The 23891-nt window shown below is 39.4% G+C and overlaps 1 protein-coding gene and 1 long non-coding RNA gene across 2 annotated transcripts; both read right to left on the bottom strand.

The window, feature by feature from the left end:
- Window positions 1-6377: 6377 nt before the first annotated feature.
- Window positions 6378-10347, bottom strand: LOC108703004. The gene is made up of 3 exons (XR_005964740.1): window positions 8975-10347; window positions 8817-8883; window positions 6378-7643 (listed from the first exon to the last, which is right to left on the bottom strand). It is a non-coding gene; the product is annotated as an uncharacterized LOC108703004 (long non-coding RNA).
- A 2761-nt stretch (window positions 10348-13108) lies between these two features.
- Window positions 13109-20666, bottom strand: hnrnpa3.S (heterogeneous nuclear ribonucleoprotein A3 S homeolog). Its single transcript, NM_001087851.1, is given in 12 exon segments — window positions 13109-13547; window positions 13638-13719; window positions 13810-13935; window positions 14783-14941; window positions 15022-15099; window positions 15203-15310; window positions 15406-15495; window positions 16536-16746; window positions 16825-16971; window positions 18041-18163; window positions 18993-19019; window positions 20612-20666. Coding segments are annotated over 11 exon segments (1155 nt in total). The 5' UTR covers window positions 20633-20666; the 3' UTR covers window positions 13109-13547; window positions 13638-13654.
- Between the last annotated feature and the right edge of the window lie 3225 nt (window positions 20667-23891).

The raw sequence follows: 23891 nt of genomic DNA on the forward strand, positions 1-23891 counted from the left end.
TCATGTGACTTGTGCTCTGATAAACTTCATTCAGTTACATTGAGAAAGAAAAACAGCAGCCTTCCAGAAAGCATTTCTCCAAAAGTGCAGGCACAAGTCACATGACATGGGGCAGCTGGGAAATTGACAAAATGTCTAGACCCATGTCAGATTTCAAAATTGAATATAAAAAAATCTGTTTGCTCTTTTGAGAAATGGATTTCAGTGCAGAATTCTGCTGGAGTAGCACTATTAACTGATGCGTCTTGAAAAAAACATGTTTTCTGATGACAGGATCCCTTTAAAAGGTAAAGGCTTTCTAGTCTCTTGATAAAGAACAATGTTGACTTTTAACCAGTTGGTCAATTTAATCCAAATGTATTAGAAGAGCATTGTCTTTGTTCACAATTTTCACTGCTATAATGCTTCCCAGCTAATCTTTTTTTTCTTACAGTATCGTCCATTTACTTTTTAAATATTTTCAAGTTACTCAAAGAAATATTTTGATCCATTGTAATATAACATTGTCTGTTTAAGTAAGGAAAAGATGGGCACACATTCTTTTCATTATAATTTGATCCCTGACTTGAGTCATGGGCTGCAACTTAAGGAGAAACATCTTACCAACAAGCAAATATATGCAGATGTAAAACCTCACTCCTAAAGGAAGTAGAAGTCCTTTCCAAAAAGGATCTCTAAAATCCTTCTGTTTTACTAAAGATTTTACAATGGAAGACTACAAATGTGGAGAACAGTTTGTAGCTAATTTCCTTTGATTAATTGGTGATATTCCTTTTGCAGAGGGATTAGAAACTAATTAATAAACTAGGATGCAACATGAGAAAACTTGCACCTGCTGTATTTGCCTTTAATCCTAGATCTACAGCATGGTCGTAATCTGTTGTGGCTTCTTCATTGGACAAACATGGTCCCTAGGTGTTATAGTAGCTGAAGAGTTTAACTAGAATGTCCTAAATAGCTACTGATCTGACATGCATTAGGCACAACATGCATCCTTTCTAGAAAAGGCAGGCAGAATGATAAAGACAGCATTAATAAGCAGAATTCAGTTGATAAGAAACTAATAATTGGGCTGGAATATTAACATTTTAGCTGACTCGGCTGCTTTCCCTTCTTGTGAGGGATCATCATGCCACATCTACTGGGGAAGCAAACCCCAAAGTCCATTATTTAAAAAGGAACAAATTCCCCAGTCCATGTACTTTGAGTGAATCTGCACCTCAACATTTTCTGCAGTTGGTGCTCAGATTATAAATTGACCATTGCACGTGTCCTGATGTCCAATGCCCAGAATTCAACAGAATGTGGAATTGGAACCAGTTCATGTCTTCTTAATAGCACTCTACTGAGCCTGGTTCTTTGACCATCTTTCCTGTCACTTTCCCTACCACTTACCTTGTGTCTCATCCTAGACCTTCAGTCCAAACACTAAGGGGGTCATTTATTAAAATCGGAATATTTCTCATTTATTAAAACCACTTCGACCAAACTCCCATCCACATTTTTACCTTATTTATAAATAAATTAAAGTAACTAATACCCCCCAACAAAAAAAAGGTTTTTAAAAGGAATGATAATATAACGTACTGTTTGCCTACACTGGTAAATCTGGTGTTTGCTTCAGAAACTCTACTATAGTTTATATAAACAAGCTGCTGTATATACATGGGGGAAGCCATTCAAGCACAGGATACACAGTAGATAACCGATAAGTTCTAAAGAATTCCATTGTATACTACTGAGCTTATCTGTTGTCTGCCGTGCCCCCATGGATACACAGCAGCTTGTTTATATACACTGTTGCAGAGTTTCTGAAGCAAATACAGTTTTACCAGTATAGATCAACACTACATTATATTGTCATTCTTTTAAAATCATTTCATTTTTTGGTGTTACTGTTCCTTTAACTTGAAAAAATCTGGTGCAGGAAAAGACTCAAAATTGTAGAAAATCCTAATGTATTTTTTCGTATTATCACCCGAAAGTCACAAATTATTTGAATTATTGTATGAACCCAGTGCAGATTATAATATCTTCCAATTGTAAAAGGGACATCTGCTATTGACTTCTACATGGTGGATATTTTTTTTTTTATTCAGACTTTTAGCAACCTCAGAGTTAAATAAATCTGGAAAAAATCCTACAAAAAAAAAAGTGTTTTCCTCTTCTCTCACCAGAAAAATTCAGACTTTAGTAAATAACCCTCGATGTTTCATTCCAAAAACGACATGGTTTACAGCATGAAAGTTACTAGTAGTAGAAGTGGGCTCAAAAAGTATGATCAGAAGATGAAATGCAATGGACTATGGAATGGGCACACAGCTAAACAAAGCTGAGCTTAAAATGGTTAAAAAAAACCAACAAAAAAAACAATACTACTAACAGGACTTGATCCTTAATACAATATAAAACTTTTTTGATGTCACCCCACAAGTTTTATATTGCATTAAGGTTTGGGGATTGGGCTGGCCACTCTACAACTCATTCTTGTTGGTCTGAACCAAGATGTTGCTCATTCACTGGTGTGTTTGGGTCGTTGTCTTGTTGAAACACCCATTTCCTCTTCATCATAAGGCAACATGACCTCTTCAAGTATTTTGATGTATTGAAACTGATCCCAGGTATGTGATAACATTATAGTATTAGAAACATTCCCACACTGAACTGTGGCTTGAATTCAGTGTTTGGGGGTCATCTGACAAACTGATTGTGGCCCCTAGACCCAAAAAAAAACCAATCTTGCTTTCATCAGTCCACAAAATGGACGTGCTGAAGAGGTTACAATTTGCCAAAGAACACATTGACTGGCCTAAATAGAAATGGTGCAACATGTGGACTGATGAAAGCAAGATTTTTTTTTTTTTTGGATCTAGGGGCTCAGACAAGGTAAGGATAAAGTACAAGGTACGGTTTTATTATTTTAGAAAAAAAGGAAAATTTTTAAAAATGTGGATAATTTGCATAAAATGGAGTCGATGGGAGACGTCCTTTCCATAATTTGGAGCTTTCTGGATAATCTGTTTCCGGATCCCACACCTGCACCGACATCCCAAAATCACGGTTCCTGCTCACTTCCTCAAAGGCAATTAGTTCGGCAATATCTGTTCGGCAACAACCGTGCTGGTACAAATTCATAGTTTTGTCAATTTCAAATAGTATCTTATCCCGTAGGCTATGGACATACAGGTTGTTTGCAGGCTGAGAGAAGCAGTTCTGCTCAGTGCCCCTGCTCCATTGATTTGAATCTGATCAGCCTGTGTGCAGTCATACACAGGCTGAGATCACCCAAAATAGGTAGGCAGACAACAACCAATATGTCCATAGCTTTCTTACCACTGATGTAAAAAAAAACTAGTTTTCATGCAGAGAAGCGCTACCATATCCATAGCAAAACTATCCTTGTTTATTTAATGTTTACAAATTACAAAAAAATTCCCTTATTTGGAAAACTCCAGTTCCCAATCATTCCTGAATACATCTCAAACCATACAAGAAAACAAGATGGTTAGAAATACTAGGTGCTGTTTGGCACAGTTTCCTATTAGAACTAACTAGTGGGCATTAGGATAACAGATCCAATCGTTGTTTAATTATGCTAGGCTGCTGCATACCAGGCATTATGCAGCCAGCCAGGATTAAAATAGATGGATTTTGTAGAAGTTTTCTTTCTAAATTATTGCAGGTAAATCATATTAAAAAATGGTTTAAGCAAATACAATATTTTTCTTTTTGTATATTAGTTACACGTGTATGAAGTGCCAACATATTCCACAGATTTTTTTTTTGTTTGTTTCAGTGATCACCAACTAGTGGCTTGAGAAACATTTTGCTGTCCGACCCCTTGTATGTTATTCCCAGCTAGTGCTTATTTTGTAATTACTGGCTTGGTGACAAGTTACATAAAAAACAGGTGTACAGCCAAAAACAGCTGCCTGTAAACAGCTAATCCACATAGGGGGGATGCCAAATGGCCAAGTTGTCCAATTCCAGGCAGTGTCACTCTGTGGCCACTAAAGCAAATAAAGTTCTGTCTTACATAAGGGATGAAAACATAATTATGCCTCTTTATAGGTCCCTGGTAAGGCCTCATCTGTAGTATGCAGTTCAGTTTTGGACTCCAGTCCTTAAGAGGGATATAAATGAGCTGGAGAGAGTGCAGAGACGTGCAACTAAATTGGTTAGAGGGACGGAAGACTTAAATTATGAGGGTAGACTGTCAAGGTTGGGGTTGTTTTCTCTGGAAAAAAGGCACTTGCGAGGGGACATGATTACACTTTACAAGTACATTAGAGGACATTATAGACAAATGGCAGGGGACCTTTTTACCCATAAAGTGGATCACCGTACCAGAGGCCATCCCTTTAGACTAGAAGAAAAGAATTCATTTGAAGCAACGTTTGCAAAAATGAGGGTATAAAAAAAAAAAAAAAAAGTTTGCACTGTACATTAGAGTGCAATATAAACAGATCACAGGTTCAGAGACCACCCCTTTAGAGTAGAGGAAAAGAACTGTCCAACTTCTGTGGTACCGAGGGCCAAAATTTTACTGGCCTGTGGTGGAGGACAGATAATGGAAGTCTGTGTTGGCCACTCCCCCTTTTAAACCACACCGACTGAAACCCACAATAACTTTTAAGATCATGTCCACATTAACGGTGGTAGCACACCAAAAAAAACAAGTGGTTGGTGCTCACTGCAGGGAAATCCCTCATTACTCATATGTGAAAAACATACCCTTAAATCCATATGCCTCATCCTCCCCTGTGGATAATACAACAACCCCCCAACACAAACACCTTAGGGAACCTTGACAATAATTTCCAAATGCTAACAAGCAGAGAATGGCACACACAAGCAGCACTGGGCAAGCAGAGAATGGCACACACACAAGCAGCACTGGGCAAGCAGAGAATGGCACACACACAAGCAGCACTGGGCAAGCAGAGAATGGCACACACACAAGCAGCACTGGGCAAGCAGAGAATGGCACACACTCGCAGCACTGGGCAAGCAGAGAATGGCACACACTCGCAGCACTGGGCAAGCAGAGAATGGCACACACTCGCAGCACTGGGCAAGCAGAGAATGGCACACACTCGCAGCACTGGGCAAGCAGAGAATGGCACACACTCGCAGCACTGGGCAAGCAGAGAATGGCACACACTCGCAGCACTGGGCAAGCAGAGAATGGCACACACAAGCAGCACTGGGCAAGCAGAGAATGGCACACACAAGCAGCACTGGGCAAGCAGAGAATGGCACACACAAGCAGCACTGGGCAAGCAGATAATGGCACACACAAGTAGCACTGGGCAAGCAGATAATGGCACACACAAGTAGCACTGGGCAAGTAGATAATGGCACACACAAGCAGCACTGGGCAAGCAGAGAATGGCACACACAGGGAGGGAAGGCAGAACAGAGCAGGAGACAGGGAAAGCCATCAGTCTACTATGTGTTACATACAGTGACAGTGCTGGTGCCCCATTAGCATTTTGAATAAAGTGTGAACAGGTGAACAATGTGGGCAATCAGTCCAAATTATAGTCCTAGGTTTGGTTGTGTTCACAATCCCCTGCCGGCTCTCACTTGTATCCCTCAAGTCCACAAAATAATACCTAAAAAAGAAGCCAGCGCCACAGGCACCGGGCAAAACAAACAAATATAGGGCAATAACGTTTTGTAAATGACCCCCTTATTTCTGTGCACAGGTTTTATTGTAGCTTCACCGTGCTATGTGTAACACATAGCACGGTGAAGCTACAATAAAACCTGTGCACAGAAATAAGGGGGTCATTTACAAAACGTTATTGCCCTATATTTGTTTGTTTTGCCCGGTGCCTGTGGCGCTGGCTTCTTTTTTAGGTATTATTTTGTGAACAATGTGGGCAGTTTCAGTCTGGGTCTCAGGTTTGAACAGTACAGGGGCTTTAGGATATAAACAATAGAGGTGTCACAGGTGTGAACAATACAGGGGGATCAAAGGTGTGAACAATACAGGGAATTACAGTCCAGTTTATCTCTGTAGTGATACCTTTTAAATCTTACATATGGTAAACAGACACAGCATGTGGGGGGGGGGGGGGTCGCAGGACGCATGTGGCCCACCAATTGGACAGCCCTGATATAAAGCAAAGCAGGTAGTTTTCACAGTGAGGTTATGGAATGCACTGCCGTATGATGTCATGATGGCTGATTATAGTAATGCCTTTAAGAGGGGCTTGATGGGGGATAATTTCTTGGACAAGTATAATATCCAAGGCTATAATGCCTTGGCCTTTTTCAGCCCCAATTTAACTATGTAAACTGAGAACAGTGCAAAACAGGTAGGTTGCTGCTTCTAAAACTTCTTGCCAGTTGCAAATATTTACAAAGGACACATTTCAAATGAAATTTTATTAAATTGAAATGACTGCAGTACAGAACAAATCTTGTACACAACAGTGTATGTATTAATACAATCATGACACACAGAAACAGTTGTAATCATTTCCATATTTCAAGTTTTACATTTAGATTTGAACATGTGTTATGTAGTTTGCCACTGCACATAGGATCAATGTATGGGGAGTTATTACTGTGGTCAGGATTATCCAATATCTTGCATTTGATTTAACCAGAAGAAGGAACTTCACCCTTTAAAAAACACGTTTATTACAGCCCCAGACTAGGATTCAAAACAGGCCTTGGTATTCTCAAGCACAGAGAGGCGCAACTCAGAACAGCACAGGACCAATAATGATTGTCTATGGCATCTTCCAGCAGCCTTTAGCCATTTGCCAGAATAGATTCCTGTCTGCAACGAGGAATAACTTGACTGTGCCTAGAAGTCCATATAGGAGGGGGCAGAAGCCATTGTAGAGCAAAATCGTTTTCTCGTGTGCTACCCTCATGGAAGCTACATGGAGGAGATCAAAAATGAATGCAGACAAAGGAGAATGTACTTTAAAATTAAAATGATATGCTGGCCATATGGTCTGGAATATGACACTGGAATTATGAGCACAATTAAATAAATTGTATCATATGCTCATCAATTTTATATAGACTGACGTGCAGCCTTAGTAGCCCCCGAGTAGTCAGGGGTCACGTATGATATCCCTTAGGTCAGTTATGTTGTATTCAGCCACACTGGTGTTGTTGCCATTTCTGAAAAAAGAAAATTAGATAAGCCTGGCAAAGTGCAAGAGCTTGTGACCAAATTCCATCTATGGGCTCAATAACAACCTTGTTAAAAGCAAATTGGTGCTTGAGAGCATCCAGAAAAATTAGCAGCGGATACTCAGGGAACCTGGCCTACTAAAACATACTGCACAAGTGATACAATATGATGGGACCAGAGGTGTGTGCAAGAACAGGACATGATTATAGCACAAAGGTTGTCATCTCAGAATGCTGCTGCACGTTGCAATGGAACAGTAACCTTCATGATCTCCTGGGAAATGGTCAATATGTGCTCTTTAAAATACAATGGTATTTACTTTGCACAACTTGAACAAATTGCAATACTAATCCACGGAAATTTACTTTACTGTATAAAATAAAGAAAAAAGTAGGATAATTTTAATACGTACCTTAGACAGAAAACCTGGAGGAATTATGTATCAACATAACTTTGCTGCAGACTCCTTTGCATGGTAAAGCTAGAGAATTAAAAATGGGATATGTTATAAATATTTCAATACATGATTGAGTCAGGCTGGGCCATCTGTAAGTTTTACTTGAGCTTGCCACTCACCAGTCCTACCCCATAATGCCTAGGGAAAGTATACAAATTTCTAACTGTGGGAAGTGAATGCATCAATTTGGGATGCACCAAATCCACTGTTTTGGATTCGGCCAAACCCCCGAATCCTTCACGAAAGATTCAGTCGTATACCAAACCAAATCTTAAAGGGATACTGTCATGGGAATTTTTTTAAAAAAAAAAAATGAACCAATTAATAGTGCTGCTCCAGCAGAATTCTGCACTGTAATCCATTTCTCAAAAGAGCAAACAGATTTTTTTATATTCAATTTTGAAATCTGACATGGGGCTAGACATATTGTCAATTTCCAGCTGCCCCAAGTCATGTGACTTGTGCTCTGATAAACTTCAATCACTCTTTACTGCAAGTTGGAGTGATACCCCCCTCCTTTCCGCCCCGCAGCAGCTAAACAAAAGAACAATGGGAAGGTAACCAGATAACAGCTCCCTAACACAAGATAACAGCTGCCTGGTAGATCTAAGAACAACACTCAATATTAAAAACCCATGTCTCACTGAGACACATTCAGTTACATTGAGAAGGAAAAACAGCAACCTGCCAGAAAGCATTTCTCTCCTAAAGTACAGGCACAAGTCACATGACCGGGGGCAGCTGGGAAATTGACAAGATGTCTAGCCCCATGTCAGATTTCAAAATTGAATATAAAAAAATCTGTTTGCTCTTGAGAAATTAATTTCAGTGCAGAATTCTGCTGGAGTAGCACCATTAACTGATGCAGTTTAGGGAAAAAAACATGTTTTGCGATTACAGAATCCCTTTAATTTGCATATGCAAATTAGGGATGGGGGAAATATTTACTTTGTTTTGTGGCTGAATCCTGCGGAAAAAGGCAGAATCCCAAACCGAATCCTGGATTCGCCGCATCCCTAGTTACAATAATCCAACACTACAGCGCCAAGCCATGTGCCAGTTTCGTTTAGTACTTTTGCCACTGTTTCACCAATATCTGTGTCACACACACACCTCTATTAGCTTTCCGAACCCTGTATATAAGCATGTAAGCTCCACTTGCATTAGTACCTCTAAAGAAATACGTCAATGCCTTACCCAGTTTGAAGATCTTTCAATTCAGATCAAAGATTTTCTTGTACATTCTTCGCATCACTGTTCTCACCTAAAAAAAAAAAAAAATCAGGTGAAATTCATATGATCCTGCAGCTGAAACTAGGGAAGGCATCAGGTTAGGAAATAAAAGCACTCCTTACCTATACTTAGGGCCCTTGCTTATAGGTCTCTGTGCTAGACCTATTGGCTTTTGGTCACACCATTAGTAGCTATCATTCTAGTAGACTCCAAAAGATGTTGCACTCTTGCTAGACTGTCTTCTGTATTTCAGCTGTAACTAGCCTTGAGAAAGCTGCTCACTATCAGCAAAGTAAATGCTGCTTTCACTTCTCAGGAACACGAAGCTGTTGCTGCTTTGTTACTCCTTTATTAAGGCTGACTGGGTCCATACAGTAAAGGTTGTAGAGGTCCTGTGCTAGAGAAGTCTCATTTAATCCACTTATCTATAAAAGGTTACATCTCAGTTTCTTTAGCAAACATTGAGCTGATACAAACATGGATGGTTCATCCATACGCCCTATTATCCAGATGGAAATATTTATAAATTCATGCAATATTGGCATTACAGTGATCCAACAAGCCACATCCGGATAGGTAACTTTTACATTTATTGCAATTCAGGATTTGAAACATTACTCCGGCAACTCTACAAACCTTGTTGGTGCAGACTATTTAAAAAGGCTTTGTAAACCCTAGAACACTGAAGACAAATCTAGTTTGTTTTGAAGGCTTTTTGGATCAGGGCTTATATTCTTAATAAATTGTGTTACTCTTTCTGGTCTATGGTGTGTACATTTCAACAAAAGTTAGTTTATGTATATTGAGATTATACGATCTATAGAAGCTGAATTGACTCGGGGGACAAGTAACAAGCAAAATAGACTATGGTGTATAATTCCTTATACAGGTGCTTAATTTAATATAGCAATCATTAGTAGCCATGGGTATTTCCAAAATAGTAATACCATAAAGAGGAAAAAAAAAACAAAAACCCTAATTTCACATATGGTCAACACAAGCCCAGATCCAAAGCAATTAATCAAATCCCAGGAAGGAACAAATGATTCTGCTACAGGTGAATGCCCCTGTTTTCATTGTATTTAATATGAAATACCTGAAAGGCCTAGCATTTTAGCTCAGCAGAGAAAATGGATTGCACAGGGTCCCCCAGGGACCTTGGAGTTTTTTTAATGAAAATTCACCAAACCACATAGGCTAGGTAATGCAATACTGGAGGTCATAACAGCTGCAGGACCTCACTTTTCTTAAAGGGATACGGTCATGGGAAAAAAAATGTTTTCAAAATGAATCAGTTAATAGTTCTGCTCCAGTAGACTTCTGCACTGAAATCCATTTCTCAAAAGAGCAAAGAGATTTTTTTATATTAAATTTTGAAATCTGACATGGGGCTAGACATATTGTCAATTTCCCAGCAGCCCCAAGTCATGTGACTTGTGCTCTGATAAACTTCAATCACTCTTTACTACAAGTTAGAGTGATATCACCCCCGTCCATTTTTCCCCCCAGCAGCCAAACAAAAGAACAATGGGAAGGTAACCAGATAACAGCTGCCTGGTAGATCTAAGAACAACACTCAATAGTAAAAACCCATGTCCCACTGAGACACATTGTTACATTGAGAAGGAAAAACAGCAGCCTGCCAGAAAGCATTTCTCTCCTAAAGTGCAGGCACAAGTCACATGACCAGGGGCAGCTGGGAAATTGACAAAATGTCTAGCCCCGTGTCAGATTTCAAAATTGAATATAAAAAAATCTCTTTGCTCTTTTGAGAAATGGATTTCAGTGCAGAATTCTGCTGGAGCAGCACTAACTGATTCATTTTGAAAAAAACATTTTTTTCGATGACAGGATCCCTTTAAGATAGGATGATTTGATTTCCCATTTGTCTTGATGAGCTAAAGAGGTTCCCAAAGTTAAACTTTATTCTAGAGTCTAAAAACATGCTATTTATAGTGGTATCTATAATAGCTTATGTTTGCAACACCTTAGCAATAAAGATATTAGCACATTAAAAATGCAGTGCCAGCAGGTTAAAAGGTAAACAAACATAAGTGGTATGAGGTTGAGATGTGGCCTTGTTACTCCTGCTTTCATACATATTACAGTAGCAAGGGAAATATTTGAGTTGTGAAAACAACCCTGTTGCTTTGTCAGTGCTAAGCCTCCCATACGACTGGTTCTGTGTTCTGCCCACTAGAGATGTAGCCCTTCCTCATTACCAGTGATTGATTTTTTTTTAATCTTGCAATTTCACATGAAAGTCTTCTTCCATCCAGTTCATCTTTCTATTAGGAAATGTCCCCATAGTCTGTTGACTGCTGACAAAACAGAAAGCTGCTGCCATATACCCTCAATTAACTCTTGAGCCACTGAAACAGCAGATGTAAAAAGCCGTTGAGCTTAAGAGGCAGTTCACCTTAACATTAAACTTTTAGTATAATGTAGACTGTGGTATTCTAATATTTTCCAATTAGCCTTCATTTATGCTTAAATTAGCTTTGTTCAACTGCTATCCAGTTGAAATTCCAGCAGCCATTTAGTTGCTAGTGTCCAATGTACCCTAGTAACCAATTAGTAGTTTGAACAAGAGAGACTGAAGGTGAAGTGAGGCCTGAACAAAAGATAAAAATGACCAATACAATAATGGCCTCCGAGAGCAATAGTTCTTATGGATGCCAGTGTCCGCCACAAATTTAAAAGCTAGAAAGAGGCAGTGCAGGATTTCAAAACTATATAAGAAACTAAAAGTTAAACTTAAAGGTGAACCCCTTTAAAGTCTGCCAGTAGAAACTGCTTACATGTTTTAAGTTGCTAAAGAGTGGTGTATAAAGTGGATTGGAGTCTCAAAAACTATAAACATTCATGAAAAATGGCCACTAAGCATGCTATGAATGTGCCAAACCACAAGAATGTAGCAGTACTACGAGCTAGTAAAGCAGTGTTTATACGGCAGACATCTTGTTTGTTGCTATGGGGCATTGGCGCAAATTTGAAAATATGTATAAGTACAGAATTCAGTATTGCTTTGATAATTGAAATATGAATAGCTTTAGGCATAGTACAAAACTGCTCTAAAATCAGTTTCAATAGAAAATTCCAAGCAGTTATTGCTTGGAAATGCCAAAAGGTATGTTATTACTCAATAGTTGCACAGGCCACTTTCAATTCAACTTTAACAGGGAACAGATTCAGAGTATTTTAATCAACCACAATTAAAGGGGGAACATCCCAACTCCCTCTGCAGACATTGCTAAACTCAACCAAGTGAAATCTAGTGATTTAAATAATTTATTTGATGTTCATACAGAATCCAGTGCTTACAAATATTTCTCTAAACTCCCTTTTACCTTCAGAACCAAGACTTTGCCAACACCCTCACAGGAGTATGTTATGTTACACTTATCTGTACGTTCATTGTATGTCTATGTCACGTATCCATCTTGTACATTGTATGTCTATGTCACGTATCCATCTTGTACAAATGCAGTGAGATTTGCACACAATGCCAGAAATGGATTACAGCCTTTAAAAGGGAAATAATCTGGCATGCCAAGTAAGGATTTTAAAGTGTGACATGTTTACTTGCAATTAAATAGCAAAAAAGCATTTACAAGCATACGGAGTAAGGGGATCTATGTGTTCAACATTATCTTAGTTTTTAACCCATCAAACTGGCATGTCAAAAGGTCATACATTACAAAGTCAAGATACAAAAATATCCCCAAGGGATACTTTAGCACAGAATTTCCCACAATAGGTCAGGCACAGGGTTAAAGTTACATTAACTTAAAGGGAATCTCCCACCTTATTACACATTAGTGTGCACTTTAGTTTGGGATGAGCCCTATAAGATTTTAGTAGAAACATTCCTTGCTTTGATATCCAATTAAATCTCAATGGCAATTGAATTACTTTACTAACGTCAGTTTTTGCAGCAGTAGACATGATGTAACCTTGGACTTTACCAGAACTATACTCACTAGGAACAAGCTTTAATTGAAACTCCTACAAAAAAAAACGTTCCTAAAACTACTGCAATTAAGGCTGCCATTTTTTGGTTTAGTTATGAGATCCCTTCTTAGTCTATTAGAGTTCAGCAGTAGCCACAGATGAGGTTAAACTATCTTTTCAAGGGCTTATATTAGCATTAAGAAAAGCCTGTTTGAACCCTGCCAATATATATTTCTTTGAATTTCAGTTTAAATTCTCCCAGCAGTAGGGGTACATAATAAAGTCTGACACTAACTCCGTTTAGGAATAAAAAAAAAGCATGTTTATTTTGTTGAGCAATGCTTTACGCCCTGACAAGTGAGAAAACACTGAACTACACAATTTTAAAAGTTAAAAAGTCCTTAATTCTTTATTCCTGGTATCACTAACACAATTTACAGGGCAGTTATACCTGATGTAATGGGGGGAATATGGGAGACGAACTAGAAAAAAAAAACGACCTCAGGAATGTACATCTAAATCATCACTACATTGCATTAATCAGCTGCACTTTTAGCAAACTGAGGCTATGACAGTCCTGAACAAGAAATGCCTCCTGTATAAGCTGCAGTAACTTTTCTGCCTATGGATCATCGCTGCTCCTGTGGTAGATTTTACAGTTCCTCTAATGCATGGACGACTGTCTCAAAGTAACCTGCAGCTTTCCTGACAACTCCTCGCTCTCTTGCTAAGAACTGTAGCCTGTTGAATGATATAGGACAAGAGAAGGATTACTCATCTGAATCAGTAACTGACTATTTTTCACAAATAAGACACCAATAGATACAATACCTTTTCTTTTGGGAGCCTTAAAACCTTCTGCCACCATAACTCCCACCACCACCTCCTCCTCCGCCACCGGATCCATATCCGCCTACAAAAAAAAAAAAATATATACATATAGTAATCATGTTACAGTGAATTCAAATAAGATCTTAATGAAAGCTGTGTATGCTATACATACCACCATAGGGACCACTGCTGCTGCCGCCACTTCCACCAGTGCTCCTTCCACTAAAGTTGCCAGCTTTCATAGGACCATAATTTGACTGTTGCTGTCCTCCATAGTTTCCAAAGTCATTATAATTTCCTAAAATTGCAACATATTGCTAAATCATAACCATTCTAAAAAGGTGACAACAGTTAGCACTAACCATGCAAGCCTGTATAAGTATCTCACTCAGTGGTCAAACATCTGTTAAAAAAACTGGCAATGTGGAACACACCACAATTTCCTCATTATATCAAGACTTGTTTATCTACCACAGAAAGCCCATTTCAGGCTTCTACTGATGTTTATAAAGGTCAGTTTGCTCATTATCAAAAAGCCTGAAACACATGCAAACGTGTAGCACTATTCAAAAGACCAGTTTGTATGGATTTCAGTTACCCAGTTAAATAGCCAATATGGACTACAAGACCTGTCAAAGCATGCTGGTTTTTAAAACACAGGTCACTTGCAATTAAGTTAGTTAATTGGGAATGCACACCTTAACTAGATTTAGTACAATCTAGCTCAGAAACTCACACTTAAGGCACAACACACTGTTCCAACATTAGGACAGGAATACAAACATGTTTACACTTCTATAGTTGCAGTGAGTGCCTACACCTGTATTTCTCAATATGTACCCCCTTTCTTCTTCCTCTCTTTAGAACATCTACAATGGCAAATAAGCATACACCACATGACAAACCTTGGCTATCAGGCTTCAATATGCCCCAAAACAACCACCCTAGAGGGGACAGTCCAAATAGGTATTAAATCTGGAGATGGCCTATTCCTTTGTTGGAGGTTTAAGTAAAATGTTTTGCCTGCATAGACCAAGACCATTTCCAGTCTCTGTCTCAGTATATCACAATTCTCCCTTTAAGCAAAAGTAAAGCTATAACCGCAAAATATTTAATAGGACATAACTACTGCTATAAGAACATACCACCGCCAAAGTTTCCGCCTTCATTGTAGCCATCATATCCTCCTCCTCCTGCTCCTCCTCCACCACCACCACCACCGTATCCTCCACCTTGGTTTCCATAGCCTGGGCTACCTCCATAGCCTCTGCCACCATAGCCAGGTCCACCTCCATAATTACCCCCTGAAACAATTGTTACATGTCAGTTTTAACTTACGTTCCATGAGAAACACAGTAAGACAACACACGGACAATTTTCTCACCATCTCCACCAAATCCATTGTAGCCATCTCCACCGCCGCCATAACCACCTCCTCGGCCTCCACCACCCCCATAGCCCCCTGGAGATAATAAAAAAAAAAAATAAGTTCAGTAAACATTGCTTAAACAGATAAGCACATGCACGTTTTCTTATTTAGAACAGCGTAGGCAATAGAGACGTACCTCTGTTACCAAATCCACCTCCTCGGCCAAAGTTTCCACCACCACCTCCATCACCACCCCCATAGTTTCCTCCTCGGCCCATGAAATTACTTCCTCCACCTCCTCGACCTAGAAAATTATATTCACATTTACAAACAAAACTAAAAATCACAAACAAGTTAATTAAAAAAAAAAAAAAAAAAAAAAAAAAAAGATCAGCTTACCTCTTTGGGCGCTGGCGGTTTGCATCTCTTGTTTGGAAAGAGCCTTCTTTACTTCACAATTGTGTAAATTGATTGTGTGGTATTTCTGAACTAATAGAATAAACACTTTTTTACCACGGGAACATATGAATGCAAAAACAACCGACAAATGAGTTGCATTCTACAACCACAATAAAAGTTGGAGAAGTATTTTCAGATGCCAAAAACTGTACTAATGTTACTATTTAAGTTAATTATGCTTATGGTATCAATAAGGCATACCCAAAGCCTCTAAAACAGTGGCATTCTAAGTCAAAGCTGAATTCTCACAAAACACACAAGAAGGGCTAAATACAACTTCCACTATATATTAGCTGTGTATAGCAGTCCCATCTGTAACATGTTAAATATAGGCAAGCATGTGTTGTAAAGAATGCATTCACCCAAAACCCCTAACACCTTAAAGTGATATGGACACTAAAAAATTTCAAAATATTAATCTACATTAAAAGTTACCTATGTCATGTGGATTATTTTTTGGCCGCTAGTTCTGCTTTCTAAGTAATTTTCACTTGAAGTTCTTAAACCCGACTGTCCCTTCTTAACTGGTCTGTTAGTTTGACTGTCCCTTCTTAACTGGTCTGTTAGTTTCTAATGCTAATGGCTACTGCTGCACAAATATGGCAGCCCCCTCATAGAGGGACAGGGTAGTAGTAAGAAAGGTAATGTAGAAGCTTCAAGCAAATACTTTTATGCCAAAATTATAAAAAGCATTCAAAGACAATGTTATGATAATAAAAAAATTCTGATGTCAGTATCTCTTTAAGATAGGGATGCACCGAATTCAGGATTCTGCCTTTTTCAGCCGGATTCGGATGCGGCCGAAACCTTCTGCCCGGCCAAACAGAATCTGAATTAGCATATGCAAATAAGGAGTGGGGTAGGAAACCAGCAGACTGTCAAAAAAAAAAAAAGAGTAAAAAATGTTTTCCCCTTTCCCACCCATAATTTACATATGCAAATTAGGATTCGGCCAAATCCTTTGTGAAGGATTTGGGGGTTCGGCCGAATCCAAAATAGTGGATTCGGTGCATCCCTACTTTAAGATACAAATATTTTCATGCCATGAGGCTGTCTGCAAGGACACTTACCAACAATTTTGTCAACTGTATCATGATCATCAAAAGTAACAAATGCAAATCCTCTCTTCTTTCCACTTTGTCGGTCTTCCATAACTTCAATAGTTTCAATCTTGCCATAGCCCTCAAAGTAGTCACGCAAATGGTATTCTTCTGTATCTTCTTTGATTCCACCCACAAAGATCTTCTTTACTGTTAGATGTGCACCAGGTCTTGCAGAATCCTAATATGAAAATGTGAAAAAGTGAATTTTCTTTTCACAAAAAGACAAAGAAAAAAACATTCAAGGAAGAAGACTTACTTCTCTGGAAACTGCCCTTTTAGGTTCAACAACACGGCCATCAACTTTGTGCGGTCTTGCAGACATAGAAGCATCTACTTCCTCTACACATGAGTAGGTAACAAACCCAAAGCCCCTGGAACGCTTTGTCTGTGGATCTCTCATTACCTAAAAAGTGCACAAAGGAAAACCTCAATATACAAACAATGATCGCATTAAAAACTAACAAGGTGAAATTCTCGCCTGAAAAGTTCCGCATAACTGTTTCCAGGAAGCTAATCTTTGTGGATGCAATCCACAAAAACAACCAAACAGCACAAGGGTACAACGTAGGGATGCACCGAATCCACTAATTTGGATTCGGCCGAATCCATCTTGGAAGATTCGACCGAATACTGAACCCTAATTTGCATAATATGGTCGGGAAAAGAAAAAAAGTGTAAAAAATTGGTTTACTTCCTTGTTTTGTAACAAAAAGTCATGTGAAATCCCGCCCTCCCCACAATTTGCGTATGCAAATTAGGATTCGGTTCAGCCAGGCACAAGGATTCGGCTGAATCCCGAACTGAATCCTGGATTCGGTGCATCCCTAGTACAATGTGACACCAACTTCTGATTTTAAATGCTGCAACAAGATACTGAACCACAAAAAGCCGCATGGAATTGTGACACGCACATGAAGTACAAGTTAAATCTGTAGAGGTAACAAAGTGCAGCTCATTCAAGGCTCTTATTCCTAGTGGACACCCCCGCCACAGGTGTGCTACATTGCAAAGCTCCAACGGTTCAATTGGCTGAACTAGAATTGCTAGTGCATAAGGATAACTTGTACTACCCATCACAACATGTTTCGAGCTAAAGAGCCCTTTATTAAGTCACCGAAACATGTCGTGAATAAACACTTTTGCAGCAAGTTCTGCTATTTGGCTTATTTCCTTAGTGAACCATTGGAGCTGTGTAGTACAAGTTATATGGACTAGCAATTCTAGTTCAGCAAAAAAAAAAAAAAAAAAAAAGGTTGAACAAAACACATTCATATTTTAATACAAGCTTATTTCAGCAAATGCACATAGGTAAAATACACCAGAATTAAACTAACTTTTCTTGGCTAAAATATACTCGTTCTTCCAAATGGTGCAAATGTAACTCATAAGTACTAGTGGTCAAGAACTTGTCAATTTGTTATCATGGGTATAAAGGCCTTAAGAATGACAAAACCATAGTTAAAATAACTTACAACACAGTCTGTGAGCTTCCCCCATTGTTCAAAATGCTCCCTCAAGCTGTCATCTGTTGTCTCAAAGCTCAAGCCACCAATAAACAGCTTTCTTAGCTGTTCAGGTTCCTTTGGTTCGTGTCCCTATACAGTTGAAAAAAAAAAGTTTTTTTTAGCATTTTAGAAAAGGACCAACTGTAAAACTGCTGATAAACCTGGAAGCTACACTGATATATTCAGAGTACTGATACAAAAAAATTCTCAATAACCACCCCCATAGAGAGCTATTTGCATTAAATTACAAAAAAACAAAAAAAACAGCATTTAACACGTCTAATATAAGTTAGTAATGGCATGTGTAAAGGACTACTACTAGTTATTTATAACCTGTACAAGGCAAGAGCTAAAGGTCACGCAGAGTACAGCACCCCTTCAGTTTCACAAAATATATGTATAGATCATAATTTGCTGTGTGTACATAGTATATCCACGGGATTCACCATACTGTAAATATAGCGCTATGTTACATTTTGACATAGCTAACCCATTCAATTCAACATTTTGAAAGCAGAATATATGGTATATTGGCATGCTAGTAACACAAGTTCTCCATTCACTAGCTACTGGTTTCCATATTTAACAATACTGTTACTATCCCAAGTAATAGAATACTACAAGTACACTGGTTATCCATAACCCATGTCTCACTTCCTCCCACTTTTAGGTTGTAATCTCTGTTGAGCAGGGTCCCCCCTATATGGAATCATAATATACAAATGTAACTGCATTTATACTGGTTAAGTGTTTGTATGTGTTCTTATGCCTTGGATTCATACCCCTGTAATTGTAAAGCACTGCAGGAATGAATGACCCTTTATAAAATAGGTAATGCCCATATTGCCAGGAGAATTAAACTCAAAAGAATGGAGGCTACAATAAATTTGCAAAAAGTAAGCACAAAATGAATATATACCTGATCATCTGAGGAAGGCCAGTGGTCCTAAAACATGAAAGATTCACATTATAAATCAGTCTAGATTAAACAAGAATTGAGCAATAGGTTTAGGTTATCAAAAGTCCTAAATACTGTATTTAAAGGGATCCTGTCATCAGAAAACATGTTTTTTTCAAAACGCATTAGTTAAAAGTGCTACTTCAGCAGACTTCTGCACTGAAATCCATTTCTCAAAAGAGCAAACAGATTTTTTTCATATTCAATTTTGAAATCTGACATGGGGCTAGACATTTTGTCAATTTCCCAGCTGCCCCCAGTCATGTGACTTGTGCCTGCACTTTGAGAGAAATGCTTTCTGGCAGGCTGCTGTTTTTCCTTCTCAATGTAACTGAATGTGTCTCAGTGGGACATGGGTTTTTACTATTGAGTGTTGTTCTTAGATCTGCCAGGCAGCTGTTATCTTGTGTTAGGGAGCTGTTATCTGGTTACCTTCCCATTGTTCTTTTGGCTGCTGGGGGGAAAGGGAGGGGGTGATATCACTCCAACTTGCAGTACAGCAGTAAAGAGTGATTGAAGTTTATCAGAGCACAGGTCACATGACTTGGGGCAGCAGGGAAATTGACAATATGTCTAGCCCCATGTCAGATTTTTTTTATATTCAATTTTGAAATCTGTTTGCTCTTGAGAAATGGATTTCAGTGCAGAATTCTGCTGGAGCAGCACTATTAACTGATGCGTTTTGAAAAAAAAAAAAATAATGTTTCCCCCATGACAGTATCCCTGTAAAGATATATATCTAGGTCTATCTCTCCCTTTCAATGCGGATTCCCATGAACCTGTAGGTGTCAGTACAGCAGTCACCCAGCAGGTACTGAACTACAATCCCCAGAATGCAATGAGCAGTAGTTCACATATGGTAGGCCTGTCACACCTTGATTTAGGGAGGGTAGGGATGAATTTCAGAAGATACAGCCCAGCATTTCTCTACTGATGCCGCCGAAAATCAGCTAGCTGTCCAACATGGCGGCTGCGCACTGACACTGCAGGGACGAATGGAGCGGGAACAATAGAACTAAAGGCAACTGCCACCTGATAGGGGGTGGGAATACACAGAAAGAAAGTAGATCCCATTGTTGCAGTATATTGCAAGTGTCAGCAGGAGGATTAGGCATGGTGTCATAAAACACTTGTGTCCTTTCTACTTTCTTCCCTAAGAGGCTGCTGTAAACGGCCCTGCAGCTGCGCCCTTCCTTAGCGCCAAATGACGGCTGCTCGAATCACTAGTCCGCCTTGAGTAAGGCCTAAACATCTCCAGCTTTTTTCCTTCCCCGTCTCGCTTCCTGCTGGCGGCCATTTGCAGACACGGGAGCCATTGAGAAAATATGGGGGGAGGGGCGTGTCGCCTCTACTCACAGCATGCGCCGCCGGGCCTCGTTTTCCACGCGCCACTCATTTATATTGTTTCACAGAACACATAGTCCCTCTACGCAATCCCCCCCCCCCCAAGCATCAGAACGGCCTTTGTCTTTTCTCTCCTCCTACCCTACAGGAAGCCACTTTCCCGCTTAGTGACAATATAATCAACCGCCCAAGTGGATCACACGCAGTCACTGATAATTCGGCATTATGATACTTACATCCATTCCACCACGAGGCATAGCACGCCGCTCTAACGCTAAAGGTGCTGCTTCTCCTGCCGAGCGGGAAGAAGAGGAAGAAAAAGCGAGCACGCAAACAGACGTCCTTGCGGGCACGGTAACCACGCCCTTCCTTTATCTGACCACGCCCGATCAAGGCGGGGCGACAGGGAACTTGTTTGTGTGTGGAGCAAAGGCGCCATTTTAGATAGGGTGATGCTGACGTGCTTAGTAGGCACGTGATGTTTGGCAAGAATCACGATAAACAATGGTGGCTTGATGATTCTCACAAAGGCACTGGTTATTATTGTAACGAAAAAAAAATTCATTCTTATTGCCATTGAGCGTGTCGTGTAGTATTTGTACTTAGAGTGTCGGCTGAAATAGATTACGAGTATTATATAGTGAAAATAAGCACGTGAATGAACCATGGAGGAGTTTGGGGGTTCAAGAAGAAGCTAGATTGTCCTGGTATTGCCGAGTGTTCCAAGTTTCCAACTAAATAACAGGTGGACTGCCTGTGGTTTGTTATTTTGAGACGGCCCTAGTCTGTCTAATCTCCGTCTTCATATCCTGCCTGGCATTTAGGGTTAAGCTGGTCATAGACACAGATTCGAACGATCAGACTTACCTATCTCCCAACCTGGCTGCCACTAACCTTCAGTATAAATAAAATAGTAAAAGAACCGATCAGCCGATGTTCTGACCCTAACAGCAATCGTATGAAAGTTTATGTCCGATAAATAGGGTTGCCACCTTTTCTGGAAAAAAATACCGGCCTTCCTATATATTTATCTTTTTTCCCTATTAATAACATTGGGGTCAACCATAATTTTTACCGGCCAGGTGTCAACCCTACCGAAAAAGCTGGTGACAGTCTCCCACTGAAAATCGGCAATAAATGCAATATTATCGGCAGCCGACAGAAATCTTTTAACCTGGCAGATTGTCCAAATGACAGATGTCCATGGGACGAAAAATGTCGGACTCCTTACACACGGTCCGAAAATCATACGATCAGATCTTTGCGTCTATGGCCAGCTTTATATTCTGATTTGTTGCCAGGCAACAGTATGGACCCTAACATTTTCACTTAAAGGCTTGATCCATCAAAGGTACGCAGCAAAAAAAAACGTATCCAGCTGAAGAAGCATAGATCACAGCCGATCACTAACATCTGCTCTGGCCGCGGGAATGTTCACTCAAAAGATCAAGAATTGCACCATGGCACTAGGTCTGGACTGAGAATTAAAATAGGCCCTGGCATTTCAGGTACACAAAAGACCAATAAGCCCACACAGAGGCCCAAACAGCCCCCACCAGCCCACTAAATACTGACTTTCTAGGGCACCTTATAGCAGCCCCTCTGGCATTTGCCAGAACCTAGAGATTGCCTGTCCGGGCCTGCATGGCACCGTAGTGCTGAGAATGTGGAGTAGGGTTGCCACCTTTTCCAGAAAAAAATACCAGCCTTCCTATATATTTATCTTTTTTATAATTTTTACCAGCCAGACCTGTGAAATACCAGGCAGGTGGCAACCCTAGTGTGGAGTAGGGTTGCCACCTGGCCTGTATTGTACCGTCCTTGTCAGTAAAAATGATGCTTGATGCCATTGTTATTAATTGGAAAAAACAGCAAGAATATAAGAAAAACTGTATTTTTTTTCCAGAAAAGGTAGCAACCCTAGTGTGGAGTTGCAGCCAAATCCTAAATAGCTGCATAAACAGTGGCTCTGTTCTTAAACAAAAAAAGCAGGACAAAAAAGGAAAAATAATAGTATAGTTTATGAGATGGTCTCTTTCCAGGGTAACCCCCAGTCCAAGAGTTTGCCAATCAATTTTGCAATATGTAGAGATTTTGAGTATGGAAAGAGGCCATAAACAAAGTAAAGTATTAGCCAAAATATACTATTACTATTAGACAATAGATAATAATGATAGTGTTTCTCTTGGGGAAAGAGGTGTCAAGCCTATAAGTCAAAAAATCAAGAATTGCACCATGGGATTGTAGTGAGATAGGGTGTGGAGATGCAGCCACACTTGGTTAAAATCGTAAATAGCTTTATTAATCCATTTGAAAACATCATATACAAGGCAGGCAGGGTGAGACAGGCTTAACGCGTTTCGTAACCTACTGGTCACTTCATCAGAAGCCAAAGCACCCTTACAGACAGACTGCTTATATAATCACCACCAATAAAACCAAGATAAGTTAAAGGGATACTGTCATGGAAAAACATGTTTTTTTCAAAACACATCAGTTAATAGTGCTGCTCCAGCAGAATTCTGCATTCCAAGGGCACATTCCAAGGGCACAATTCAAGTAATTGGAAAAAAAAACTCCTTACCCAGCCACTTTCTAGTTTAAAATTTGCATGTCTGCTGACAAGCAAGGAGGAGGGGTTGGATGATGTGTGACTAGTGCCAAGCCCCTACAAAAATTTTTTGTCGGGGGGCCCAGCTAAGGCAAATTACGCCACTGCATGGTTTGCTAGCATGACTGCTCTTCAATATGCTAATTTTTAGCAAAGGTGTTTTTAGTTGTATACTCTCCCTTTAACCAAAGAGATGTACTGTAAAAGTTTAAGCCCTTTCAGTGGAATAAAAAATACCCAATGTTAGTATTTGATTATTACAGTATATTGTTTGATTTGGAGACTTTTTGCCCAATGCACATCACACAAGGTTAGTCTCTAATATCACCTTCATAACATTTGTATTTCATTAGCATCATTATTAATAAAGTAACAAACAGGCACACTGTGTTTTTTTTCAAGGCTCCACAGTCGTCTCGGTGTATCCATATCTTAATCAGTACATATGTTATGGTTCCTTCTTTATTACAGGACCTCTGAATAACAAAATACTGTTTTCTCAGAATACTTGTTCTTTTCAGAGACAAAATACACTGATAAGACTAAAAATATTATGGCGCTTGAACGATCTCTTAGGCACTATGATATAGCAGGTGTCCATCTCTATCCTATAGCAATGTTTATCTTATTATGCTCTGAGTCAACTTGTGTTGTGTACCCATTTCATGTACCTTGTATGAAACGGTCTGCTTAACTCTTTGTTATGTATGTATAATTTCTGTGTGTTTCAAAAAGGAAATAAAACTTACCTTTCAAAAAAAATAAAATAAATAAAAATGTTATGGCACCATAATCAATGTTTGGCCTCATAACCCTTGCTTAGCAATGAGGCAGAATGTACAGTATATCCTATTTTGACTGTTTACGGGACACTACAGGTTATGGCATGCTTGAGGTAGCACACA

This window comes from Xenopus laevis, chromosome 9_10S (assembly GCF_017654675.1).
Source record: "Xenopus laevis strain J_2021 chromosome 9_10S, Xenopus_laevis_v10.1, whole genome shotgun sequence".
Lineage (NCBI taxonomy): Eukaryota > Metazoa > Chordata > Amphibia > Anura > Pipidae > Xenopus > Xenopus laevis.